At 50.3% G+C, this 12,529-nt stretch overlaps 1 protein-coding gene across 3 annotated transcripts in view; it reads left to right on the forward strand.

The window, feature by feature from the left end:
* EFR3B (EFR3 homolog B) overlaps nucleotides 1-12,529 on the forward strand; it is a 98,040-nt gene that overhangs the window by 77,498 nt on the left and 8,013 nt on the right. For all 3 annotated transcript variants that reach the window (XM_070379219.1, XM_070379220.1, XM_070379221.1), the window contains exons 11-19: nucleotides 733-844; nucleotides 1,430-1,481; nucleotides 3,734-3,906; nucleotides 4,433-4,508; nucleotides 4,977-5,138; nucleotides 6,624-6,755; nucleotides 8,184-8,251; nucleotides 9,119-9,246; nucleotides 9,989-10,080. In XM_070379219.1, coding sequence (XP_070235320.1) covers nucleotides 733-844; nucleotides 1,430-1,481; nucleotides 3,734-3,906; nucleotides 4,433-4,508; nucleotides 4,977-5,138; nucleotides 6,624-6,755; nucleotides 8,184-8,251; nucleotides 9,119-9,246; nucleotides 9,989-10,080 — 995 coding nt within the window. The remainder of the gene's footprint in view (nucleotides 1-732; nucleotides 845-1,429; nucleotides 1,482-3,733; nucleotides 3,907-4,432; nucleotides 4,509-4,976; nucleotides 5,139-6,623; nucleotides 6,756-8,183; nucleotides 8,252-9,118; nucleotides 9,247-9,988; nucleotides 10,081-12,529) is intronic.

The raw sequence follows: 12,529 nt of genomic DNA on the forward strand, positions 1-12,529 counted from the left end.
CACGCAGCTCACAGCGTCCCTGGGGCCAGGCCTGAGTTAGATCACAGAACAATGTCCCTGGGTTTCTCAGCCTGGAGTTCAGATCAGAGGCTAAGAGAGGCGAACTCTTCTTGCACCCCAGTCCCCATTAGGCCTGCCTGATCCTTCCACGTTTGAGCGATTGGAGGGGTTCAGTTCAGTTCAGTTCAGTTCCTCAGTCGAGTCCGACTCTTTGTGATCCCATGAACCACAGCACACCAGGCCTCGCTGTCCATCACCAGCTCCTGGAGTTCACCCAAACTCGTGTCCATTGAGTCGGTGATGCCATCCAACCATCTCATCTTCTGTTGTCCCCTTCTCCTCCTGCTCTCAATCTTCCCCAGCATCAGGGTCTTTTCAAATGAGTCAGCTCTTCGCATGAGGTGGCCAAAGTATTGGAGGGGAGGTGACAGAAAGAAAGACAAAAGGAAGGAAAGAGGACAGGGAGAAAGCTATGGGTATGCACATGGATACTCTGAAGTCCACACGTGATTGTAAGGGCTCAGAGTCTCCCTGTTCCTGTGCCACTGGAGCGTCCCCTCTAGGTCCCACACCTTCACCACAGCCACGGGAATAACAGGTCAAGGGATAGGAGCCTGGAAGAGTCAGCTGGCACTCCTCACAATTGTCTGTTAGGCTGAAAGGCTGAGCAGGGACCCCCCGCGGCTGCCGGCCTTACCAGAGCCAACCCTCTCCTCTGTCATTTCCCCGCAGGCTCCTTTGCCAGCACATTGCCTACTTACCAGCGCTCCGAGGTGATCCTCTTCATCATGAGCAAGGTTCCGCTGCCTTCCCTGCACCACCCCATGGAGACGGGGAGGACTGGGTGAGTCTACCCTGCCTTCTTCTCCCTTCTTGGATTCCACCGACTCCCCTTCCCACGTTTCTGGGCTCTCTCCCTTCTCCACCTCAACTTTCCTAGTTCTGCCCTTACATATATTCTCTCATTCTGCTCTCAGATCCCTCCACAGCCTCTCGTGGGCCTTTGGATCCTAAGTAACTCCACTGACTGTCCCATCAGTAACAATCGCCCACCTTGAGGGGTGTGTGTGCGCTAAGTCGCTTCCGTCATGTGCTACTCTTTGTGACCCCATGGACTGTAGCCCACCAGGCTTCTCTGTCCATGGAGATTCTCCAGGCAAGAATACTGGAGTGGGTTGCCATGCTCTTCTCCAGGGGATCTTCCCGACCCAGGGATTGAACCTGCATCTCTTTATGTCTCCTGCGCTGACAGGCTGGTTCTTTACCACTAGCTGGTCAGCGTCCTTCCTCTGGAAGTCACTGTCCTGGGTAGCCCAACAAGTTTAGCCTCATGGAGAATCTAATCACAAGAAAGAACTGGGCACACAAGTGTGGGGTTTTCTGTATCTGTACCACCATCCTGGTGATCATCTGTATCTCTGATCTATAGGGAGAACAGGAACCGACTGACCCAGATTATGCTGCTGAAATCCCTCCTTCAGGTAAGCCTCTCTCGTCCCTGTTCCTGCTCTGCCTCTGCAGGAGGCAGCTCCTTCCAAGGGACCAAGATAAGGCTACCACTTTCTGTTGTGCAGGTTGCACACTGCACAAACATGCCCAGCCAAAGGGGTGAGTAGGGGACTGAATCTAACCTGTGTACCACTCACTAGGCAGGCTGGGAACCCACAAGACGGGGTTATCCAGAGCAGGCAGGACACCTGTTTCTAACTTTCACAAAGGTACCTTCTCAGCTACTGATGGTCTTGTCACTCAAGCCTTATCTCTGTATTGAGATGGAATCTACTGGTCCCTGCCCTTTCTCCTTCCAAGTAACTCACCAGGTCCCCTCCACCTGTTTCTCCCTTGGCATTTATGCCCACCTCAGTCTCCCAGTCACCATCTTTCCCTTTATCAGTTTTTTGAAAATAATAACTATAATTATTTTAGGTAATTTAATTTTAAAATTATTAAAAAAAATTTTTTTGGCCATGCAATGTGGCTTGCAAGATTTTAGTTCCCTCACCAGGGATTGAACCCGGGACCCAAAAGTGAAAGTGCCAAGTGCTAACTAACCACTGGACCACCAGGGAATCTCCACCCCCACCCTCCACTTAGCAATATTTTTGCATTTGTCTTCTTTCCATCTTTGCAGCCATCACTGGAGCCTAGATTTATTGTTCTCAAATGCCATTCCCGTGACCAACTTGTTTAATATATAGAGTCCCTAGAGACTTTGAACCATCAGTTTGAGTGAGGTCCTAGAATGTGTATTTGTTAACAAGTGCCTCAGGTATTTTTGTGAACAGCCCTGGCCTAAATTCTGGACATTTCACAACTAGATTACTCTCTTGGTTTCTCCCTCCCTCCTTGCTGCTGCTGCTGCTGCTGCTAAGTCGCTTCAGTCGTGTCCAACTCTGTGCGACCCCATAGACAGCAGCCCACCAGGCTTCCCCTTCCCTGAGATTCTCCAGGCAAGAACACTGGAGTGGGTTGCCATTTCCTTCTCCAAAGCATGAAAGTGAAAAATGAAAGTGAAGTCACTCAGTCGTGTCCGACTCCTAGTGACCCCATGGACTGCAGCCTACCAGGTTCCTCCATCCATGGCATTTGCCAGGCAAGAGTACTGGAGCGGGTTGCCATTGCCTTCTCCCCCTCCCTCCTTACCTATCTTAAATTCAACCAAGAAGAATTTTCTAGAAATGTTGTTCCTCATGGATTGCTCCTTGTTAAAGAGTCGATCTCAGTTTCCAATTGATGTACATCCAGATGTCAAACTTCTCAGATTGAAATTGGAAGGCCCTCCATACCTATTCCCTCCCTAGAACCTCCATGTCACCCCTCAACCTGTCTCTGTGCTAACCATGCTAGCCGGCACAGCCCCCTTGCTCCTGATCCCCTCGCTTCCGTGCCCCCTTCCCAGCCCACACCTTTCATGTCACCCCTTATTATAAAGGCTTTTCCTACTGACACCCACATCTGGCTACCTCCTTGGTCTATGTATTCCTGCCATTTCTTTGCTGAGTTTACCCTCGTTAATTTGTACCCAGCATCTTACCAAGGTGATGGTTGGGGACACACCTTAAATACATCCCCCTTCAGTGAACACTGATGCCACCAGGCTTTACCAGAGCCTCAAGGGCCTGCTGAATCATCAAAGGCATTGTTTTGCAATATGGACTTAACAATAAATCTGTTTGGCTGCTTTTTGACAACATCAGGGATGAGATATCTCAGTATGCCAACAGGCTTTAATCCAAAGACCACCATCATGGCCTAGCTAGAAGAGGTGTAAACAAACTCTCTGACTGTGACTATGTCTGTGGGTTCTAATTCGTCAGCCCAGCTGTAAGTTCTTCTACTATCTCTCCTTTTCTTTGTGGCTGTCCATGCTCCTGATGAAGTGTGTTTATGGTGAACGTTCACCGTGTATGCCTTAATGGGTTGGAACTTTAGGTTCAGATACTCTCTGGCTTCTTGCTCCCCTCCAGTGCTCATCCTCTGGCTTGCTTTTAGCAGCTTAATGTCCCTGAATACTGTCCCCATCTGCTCAGCTACACTGATCTGAGCAGGTCGCCTCAGTAGATGTTGAAGGTGCCTACGGTGCCTACGGTGAAGGACAGGGGGGAACTGGACTGGGAGATGTTTAGAGAAGATGGATGCTCGGGACCCAGCTCCTGCTGTCTGCTTCTCCATCTCCTCACTGCTGCCAGGAGGACCGGTGTTCCTAGGCATGCGATCCCAGGCTCCCTTGCAGGTATCCACTGGCTTCCAGAGCAACAACATGATGTCAGCTTTGCCCAGCAACTTCCTTGACCGCCTTCTCTCTACCGCCCTCATGGAGGACGCAGAGATCCGTCTCTTCGTTCTAGAGATTCTCATCAGTTTCATTGATCGTCATGGCAACCGTCACAAGTTCTCTACCATCAGGTGAACTTAGGGTCTCCCCACCCCCGCAATTTGATATGTGATGGGGGAGAAGGCTCCCATTAGGATCTCACCCTCAGGTGGGAGGACAATGCAGATCTTCAGTGGGGACCCCTCACCAGGGAGTTGACCATGGACATGGACCCAGGGTTCTTTCAAGGGAAGGAGACTGAAAGGGGGCTTATGTCTAAGGGAGCAAGGGAGGGAGTGGAGATTTGGGAGATAAAGAGCAGGTACTCACAGGAGCTCTTTGGTAGGAAGGGAAGAAGAGGATGCAGGGTTATCAGTAGAGTGGGGGCTGAAAGGGAGGAAAGAAAGTGAGGAAGAAGGTAATCTGGATCAGTATTTAAGAAAAAATGAGACAGGAGCTTGAGAACTTGAGAGAAAGTGGCGATCAGGCTAAGAACCAGGGTGGGAGGACACAGGGAGACATTGATACAACTAAGGACGGGGGCAGGGCCCAGTGATACCACGAGAGCCCTGCTGGCCTCACACCAGGGCTCAGGTGACCCCTCACTTCCCCTCGCAGCACCCTCAATGACATCTCTGTCCTGAAGCTGAAAGTGGACAAGTGCTCCCGGCAGGACACCATCTTCATGAAGAAGGTTAGCAAGCGTGACCTCAAGACACAGTGAAACCTGGGTGGGTCAGGCCCTGTGGACCCCAGCCTTCCAGCCCCCAAGTCACCACTGGCCATGCCTAAAAAGCCCACTTCCTCCTCTCTGACTATGATTAGTCACGATGACCAGCCGACTCCTCTAGGGGATCAAGCCCCCAGGTCATACTCATCCCAAGCCAGAGGAGGACCATCGCTTGACCATCTTCCCCTGTGTTTGGGCAGCAGCTTTTGTTGTTAGTTTCACTGGCCCCACCTTCCCTAAGCACATATTACTGCCTGTACTCCATTCCGCTGGGGTCTGCTTTAAAGGTATCCTGTCCCTGAGGGCAGAGAGAGGGGTACAGGAGGAAGGAGGTGGAGCTACATCACCCACTTCAGACTGCTCTTCCACGCCCCCGGCCCCTCCTGTCCCCATCCACCATGGCCTTGCTCCCACCCTCACCCACTTCTCCAGCACTCCCAGCAGCTCTACAGACACATCTACCTGAGCTGTAAGGAGGAAACGAACATACATAAGCACTACGAGGCGCTCTACGGCCTGCTGGCACTCATCAGCATCGAGCTGGCCAACGAGGAGGTGGTGGTGGACCTCATCCGCCTGGTGCTGGCCGTCCAGGTGGGGCCTGGTGTGGGCAGGACACAGAGGTTGGGGTCAGGGGAGGGGACCTGTCTGGGCAAGCTCTAATGAGAGTGCCGAGTGGCCGCTGTTTTAACTACTGTGTTTTGGAGCCCAGGTATGGTGCGCCCTTAGTTGGCCATTCCTCTGAAGACTACAAACCATGGTCCTGCCAGGGTAACCACCAAAGTATGCTGAATTCATGGATTTGACCCATCCTCAGACTAAAGGAGATCCAGGGAACAGGATCTTTCAAAAACATCACTCACCCCTAGTATTTCAGGTCTCTTGCAAGGTCTGAATGAGACTTCATGGATTACCAAGAGAGCCTGGTGCTGTGCTTAGTCGCTCAGTCCAACTCTCGTGACGCTATGGACTGTAGCCCGCCAGACTCCTCTGTCCATGGAGATTCTCTAGGCAAGAATACTGGAGTGGGTTGCCATGCTCTCCTCCAGGCGATCTTCCCAACCCAGGGATCAAACCCAGGTCTCCCTCATTGTAGGCAGATTCTTTACCATCTTAGTCACCAGGGAAGCCCAAGAATACTGGAGTGGGTAGCCTATCCCTTTTCCAGGGGATCTTCCCAACCCAGGAATTGAACTGGGGTCTCCTGCATTGCCAGTGGATTCTTTACCAGCTGAGCTACCAGGGAAGCAGTGATCCCCAAACAAACTTGTTTGTCTAAATGTCACCTGGTTCCCAAAACTGGCTGTGCTTTCAGAATTGCCTTAAACACTTATTAAAAATATATAATCCCCGTACTGTACCCAAGCTCGGGGACCTAGAGATTCAACAAGCCCCCGTCATGACTCAGGCAGCCATTGTGGCACCAGATAGGGTTTAGACTTCCAAGGTCTGCCCAGGTAAAAGTACACTCCCCAGGATGCTAAGAATGGGAGCAGATTCTTAAGACCTCAAAGGCCAGGGTCTGCAGGGTCCTGAGCTAAGTGGGCATCATATTCTGAATGGTGGTGAACCTGGGAATTCTGTCAGGGAGACTCCTTAGCTACCTGCTTGATGTGCTAAATCCTGCAAGACCAACCCAGATGCTATGATAGTCTTCATTCTAGAATGTGAGATTCCTCTGTGTCCCAGCCCCTAGTAATTCTCATAGCTTTGTCAATTTAACGTGTGAATCCAACATAGCAAACCAATCCAGTCCTCCAAGAATTATCAGAGGTCTGTAGTGAAGGAAGCAGCATCCTTGAAGTGGAGATTCACGAGGGTTTGGACAGTCAAGATTGCTACAGCTGGAACTGCGAAGTCAGGCATTGAGGTTATCGCCTCTCCACTCGAGTATTTATGGGCATCCAGCTCATGGATTGTTCTAGGGACCGTTTGCTTCAGTGACTTCTGTCCCCCAGAAGGTTAAGGGACAAATGCAGGGAGAGACTTCATCTAGAGTGGTGGGTCATCTCTAAGGGAGGTTGGGAGAGGTTGGTGGAGAGTGGGCACCCACATGGGTTGTTCCCTGTCTTGTCCCAGGATGTGGCCCAGGTCAATGAAGAGAACCTGCCTGTTTACAACCGCTGTGCCCTCTACGCACTGGGCGCCGCCTACCTGAACCTTATCAGCCAACTCACGACAGTGCCTGCCTTCTGCCAGCACATCCATGAGGTTGGTGTCCTTATGACCCCAAGAGCTCAGGAAGCCTTTGACTTGGGGTTTCCCCAGAAAACCTTTTGCTGAATTGTACGAGCTCTGTGCTTAGTCCAGGCATGAGAACTAATGATGAGAAATTCCCAGCAGAGCATCTCCTGCTGCAGGACATGACATAGCAGGGTGGGATCCGACATAGTCAGTGTCCTGTACCTCTTCCCAGCCTGCTACCTGTGCCCCCTGTACTTCCTGCCCCTCTATGCCCCCCTCACTCCCAGAAGCACACATGTACACACCTCTCGGGTCATCTGGTACTGAAACTACTTTTAAGAAATGTTTTTGTTGTGAAAGTTTTCAAATATCAAAAAAGCAGTGTGAGTAGCCAGTGTACATCCACACAGCTATCACACAGATTAAACACTTATGAAGGTTTTTCCACATTTGCTTCATCTGTCTCTTTTTCTTTTCCTTTGCTGAAATATGCTTAAACAGACCTTGGTTATCACGTCATTTCACCTCTAAATATATCAGTATTCATATCTAAAAAAATATGGACACCTTCTTGCTCAATTGCTATGCTATTTACATAATGAAAGTATTAATTAAATGACTGATTATGCCTTGGTATTATCTAATAGCCAGTCTACAATCCAATGTGCTCAGTTATTGCAAAAAGACATTTAAAAACATACTGAACTGTGTATAGGTAGAATGATATCATATGTAGGATTAACTTTAAAATACACCAGCAGAACAAAAGTAAACAAGAAAGCCTAGGTCTCGGCTAACCTGACCGGCTGGGGGGCATGGAGGAAGGTGCTACAGCAGCTTTGCTGAGCCAAAGACCAGCCTGAACGAAGCAGGACCTTGCCAGCCGTGGGCTGATCCAGGAGGATTGGAAGAGCAACGCTGACGTCCTCTTCAGTACAAACAGTCGCCTCATGGCTTCCTCACCTCCTGCGTGTACTTTGATGCCAACTGTCCTCCCACTTCTCACCATCTTAATAGCTGTCACTTTTCTTGTCAAAAATTTGCAAAGGATGATGAGGGAAACTCACTGTGTCACTTTCCATCAGGATGCTTTTGCGGTGCCTCTGGGTTTGGGGAACAGTGCGATCTGTGCTTCCTCTCTCGTGTGTAAACAGAAAACAGGAATAGGTCATGGGAGCAAGACACTGGACTCTCCTGGGAGCAAAGTCCCCTGCCTTTGGCGGACATTTAGTGCGTGTGTGTCACTAGAGACAGCTTGAGCAGTCCTCCTGGGCTTCCTGAGCTGCCCCGAGGTCCTGGTTGGTCTGAGTTTCTCCCCCAGCTCTGGGTGCTCTGCCAGGGACTGCGTGGGAGGAAGGAAGTGCTCTGTTGGGGCGGGAGCTCTTTCCTTGGCCCATTTGCATCTCCCTCTCCCCACTGAACTCAGCTCTTTTCTCCATTCCTCCCAAACCTCAGGTGATAGAGACCAGGAAGAAAGAGGCCCCATACATGCTTCCGGAGGACGTGTTTGTGGAGAGGCCTAGGTAAGGATCACAGCGGGGACATGGTCAAGGAAACACCCAGGGCATCTGAGGAAGAAAGTGGGTGATCTGAGGCCAGGGACTTGGGCTTCTGTGGGCTCACAGGCAGAAAATGGACCCTGCCTGTGACGCAGAAGTCCTGGGTCAAATTTAATCCCCCTCACGTGACCATGATCCCCGCCTTGCGCAATCTCAGCGTGCTGTACGATCGAGTATGGGATAGAGCCTCTGGGTACTTTGGCCAAGCCCAGGGGAACACATCCTGGAGAAGCCACTCCACCAATCCAAGCGGCCTTCTCAGACTGTAGTCTGTGGGCCAGTGTCACTTCAATATCAGGGGAACTCAAGGAAAAGATATTCTGAAAAAGCAAAATATCCCACAATAGAGGATGGCTTTATAAATTATGGCCTGTCCATACCATTAGACAACTGGTAGCCCACCTACAATGTTTTGGAAGAGTAGTTCATGTGAAATAGTCACTGCATAATAGGTGAGTAAAATAAGTCCTGGAACAGGACTGTGGAGGGTAGGGGAATGTTTGCATGTGTGCATAAATGTGTATGACTGAGGGAACCTACACAAAATGTGGATATGGTTCTCTCTGGGAAGTGGGACTGCAGGTGGTTTTTTTTTTTTCCTTTCTCTCCTCTGTCATTTTGTATAATAAGTGTTACCTTGCTACAACTTGCAGGATCTCAGTTCCCTGACCAGGGATTGAACCCAGGCCACAGCAGTGAAAGCCTGGAATCCCAGCCACTGGGCCCCAAGGGCACTCCCTTGAGCATTACATTTATAATAAGGAAGGGCCCCGGAAATCGGCCTGGTCGCCCAGGGCTCTCAAGTGCCTCTCCCCGCTCTCTGTCTCCCAGGCTGACTCACAACCTTGACGGAGTGGTGATTGAGCTGCTCTTCCGCCAGAGCAAGATCAGTGAAGTCCTGGGCGGCAGCGGTTACAATGCCGACAGGCTCTGCGTGCCCTACATCCCTCAGCTGACAGGTAGGAGCTCTGCTCAAGCACTTTCAAGCCTGCCTCTGGCTTTTCTTGGCCAGGTAAGGGCCGGAATGGAAGGGGCCTGTGAGCCCTTCTGTCACCTTCCACAGCGACTTGGATGTCACACTGGGACTCCATGGTGAGATCCTCATCATCCCCACCTCTGCCCCTCAGTGCAGAGTCCTTGAGAATAACTGGCCCACGAGATAGCCTGGCTTGTGCGTGGGAGACGGCCCCACTGTGCTGTAAAGAGCGCCCATGGACTACAGAGTCAGAGACCCAGTTCTCTGCAACTTCCCTCCTGAAAATTCTTAACTGAGTCCCTTGGCATCTCTGAGTCTCAGTTGCCTTGGCTGTAAAATAGGAATGTTAACAATACCTGCCTTAGAGGGAAGAGGCAAATGTCCATAGGAGCAAATGCTACGCAAATGACAGTTGCTGGAGCTATTAGCAGGCGATGCCCATGCTTTCTGGTCATAAGCAGCTTCTTTGTGCTCATCAATGATTGCAAAATCTTAGCCCTAAAGAGCAAAACTCACCAGCCTAAGAGGGGCAGAGAAGTCTCGCAGCCCTCTATAAACTCCAGCTGTAGCCCCCAGGGTATAAATCCCTTTGAGCCCTCCAAGGACCCAGCCAAGCCAGGAGGGGTTGGAGGAGGGCGGCAAGGTGGGAGATGGTGCTGGAGGCGTGCTTCTGGCTCCCTCTCCAGGGCTGGGGGACTCTAGCTTCCAGGCTTCTCTTTTCCCAGATGAGGATCGCTTATCCAAGAGGAAGAGCATTGGAGAGACCATTTCCCTGCAGGTGGAGGTGGAATCGAGGAACAGCCCAGAGAAGGAGGAGGTGAGTATCCCCTTCTTGATCTGCTGTCCTGGAGAAGCTCAGCATCCCTGGGGGAGGGGACCAGTTCTGCCTCTTTGGCAGGTGGTCAGACACTCCATGATCCAGGCACCCTTAACTGCACTACGTATTTAAGGGAAGGTAAATTTCTCAAGTAAGCCCTGTTTTCTTTCTGACTCTCATCATATATGTCCTAGACATTTCCATCCATCTGGAAAAAGTAATTGAACCTCCATACACTCCCATTAGGACGTTCTAAAAACCAGTCTTGAAAGGTTTGCTGGTTGTCATCCCCCATTCACGATGGAGGTGAACCTGATCTGTGTTGGAAATTGGAAGGCCTTACAGAGAGGATGAAGGCAAAAATAGCTTTCACAATGTCTCTTCCAGATATGTCAAGAAAAGTGCTTTTGAAGAGAAAGGTATAGCTTAAAGATCGCTCTTTCTTCTATCATCTCTTAAGGGCTGTGAATATCTAATTTCTGTTTAAATTAACATGTATCTCTTCTGCCATTATTACTTCTGCCTCATAAAATAAAGCAGATGTACCCACAAGTAAGAAAGAATAAGGAGTCATAGTGGAAATACCAAATTTATTCCCTCAAATGAGAAAGAAACAGGGGCAGAGCAGAGAGGAAGGAGAAAGGCCTCTCAAGGGAGCAGAAGCTGCAGGACACAGTATACTTGTTTTTCTTATAGTTTTTTTGTTGGGGTGTAGTTGATTTACAATGTTGTATTTGTTTCTGCTGTACAGCAAAGTTAATCAGTTGTGCATATGCATACATCCACTCTTTTTTAGATTCTTTTCCCATACAGGCCTTTACAGAGAATTGAGTGTAGTTCCCATGCTACACTATTTTCTATTTCATAAATAGTGGTGTGTATATGTCAGTTCCAATCTCCCAATTTATCCCCTCCCCACAGTACAGATGCTCTTAATGGCGACTCTGTCAATTAAGGGCTCCCCTGTGGCTCAGCTGGTAAAGAATCCACCTGCAATGCAGGAGACCTGGGTTCGATCCCTGAGTTGGGAAGATCTGCTGGAGAAGGGAAAGGTTACCCACTCCAGTATTCTGGCCTGGAGAATTCCATGGACTGTATAATCATGGGGCGACCAAGAATTGGACACGACTGAGTGGCTCTCACACTTCACTGCCAATTAAGGGAATTAATAGAGATGAGGGAACTTAGCAAGAAGTGAGGAGGACACACATCTGGATGGAATTGGGACCAGAAGATGCACAGGGTCCTTCAGCACGAACAGCCTGGCAGAGCCATGGAGGGCAGCTTGGACACCCAGCCTCTCCCCAGTGGGCTTGGGGCAAAGACAAATCAATGGGGTCAAGATCAAGCCTCCCCCAACCATGCCCTCAGCCATTCCTTCAACTCCTCAGTTACCAGGGCAGACCTCCAGGACTGGGCTTTTCGAGGCTTGTCTGGAAGCTTCCCCTGGAAGGAAGCAAGCTCTGACTCAGGCTAATTGAAGAAGCGGAATGAGGTTGAGCCAGGTGTCCTCCAAGGCCCTTCCGGTTCTGCAGGGCGGGAAGCCTCACACATGTTAGGACCACAGTGTAGTTGGCTGATGTCCCCTCCGTAGTTATAATTCTTCCTTCCTGAGAGTCAAGAGACCCTTAGAAATGGATAAATAAAGTAAATCAGCAGAAGGAAGAGAAATGCTCCCCTGGGTACACAGCCACCTGCTCCCTGCTGGCCTCCTTGTCATTGACACGGGTTCCTCCCCCTCTTTGAGAGTCAGCTCAGTCCAGAGATGGCTAAGTAGCTAGAGCAGGGGTGTGGGGGCCCCCACCCTCTGCCATGCTTTTCCACTTCCTTTTCCATTTTTACTCTGAAGACTCATTCACTCTGAAGGTTTATTCTTTGTCTCTCCATCCACCCATCCATCCGCTGCCAGTACTGTCCAACATCAGATATTCACAGGTGAGGTGGTAGGGAACCATGCGGTAGTGAGAGAGTAAAGGAAGACCGATCACTGGGTAAGGACAGGTAGAGAGAAGCTGATGGAGGAGGTGGGCCACAAGCCAGGTCTACAAGCCAGCCCACCATGCCCCTTCCCCATGCCTCCAGAGTCCCTCAGTGACTTTCTGTAACCCTCAAATACCAGGCTCATAGGAGGTGATCAACAGATGCTGGTTTGGTCAAATTCCCAACCCAGTGCCTGGCATTCAGAGCCATTTGGAGTCAGGAGTGCCTGGCCGTTTCGTCTCCCCTCCCGTCTGGCTGGTCTATATTCAGTCTCCCCCATGCTATCTCACTCATCTCCATGTCTTCGCTAGTATGGAATCCCATGTTGCAATCACCCTTCCTCTCCACCTCCACAGTCATGAATCTCCCTTTCTTCAGTACCAGCTTGTGGTCCACCTCCTCCATCAGCTTCTCTCTACCCGCCCTTACCCTGTGATCTGTCTTCATTTTCTCTCCCACTACCGCATGG

Source organism: Bos mutus, chromosome 11, assembly GCF_027580195.1.
Source record: "Bos mutus isolate GX-2022 chromosome 11, NWIPB_WYAK_1.1, whole genome shotgun sequence".
Taxonomy (NCBI): Eukaryota; Metazoa; Chordata; class Mammalia; order Artiodactyla; family Bovidae; genus Bos; species Bos mutus.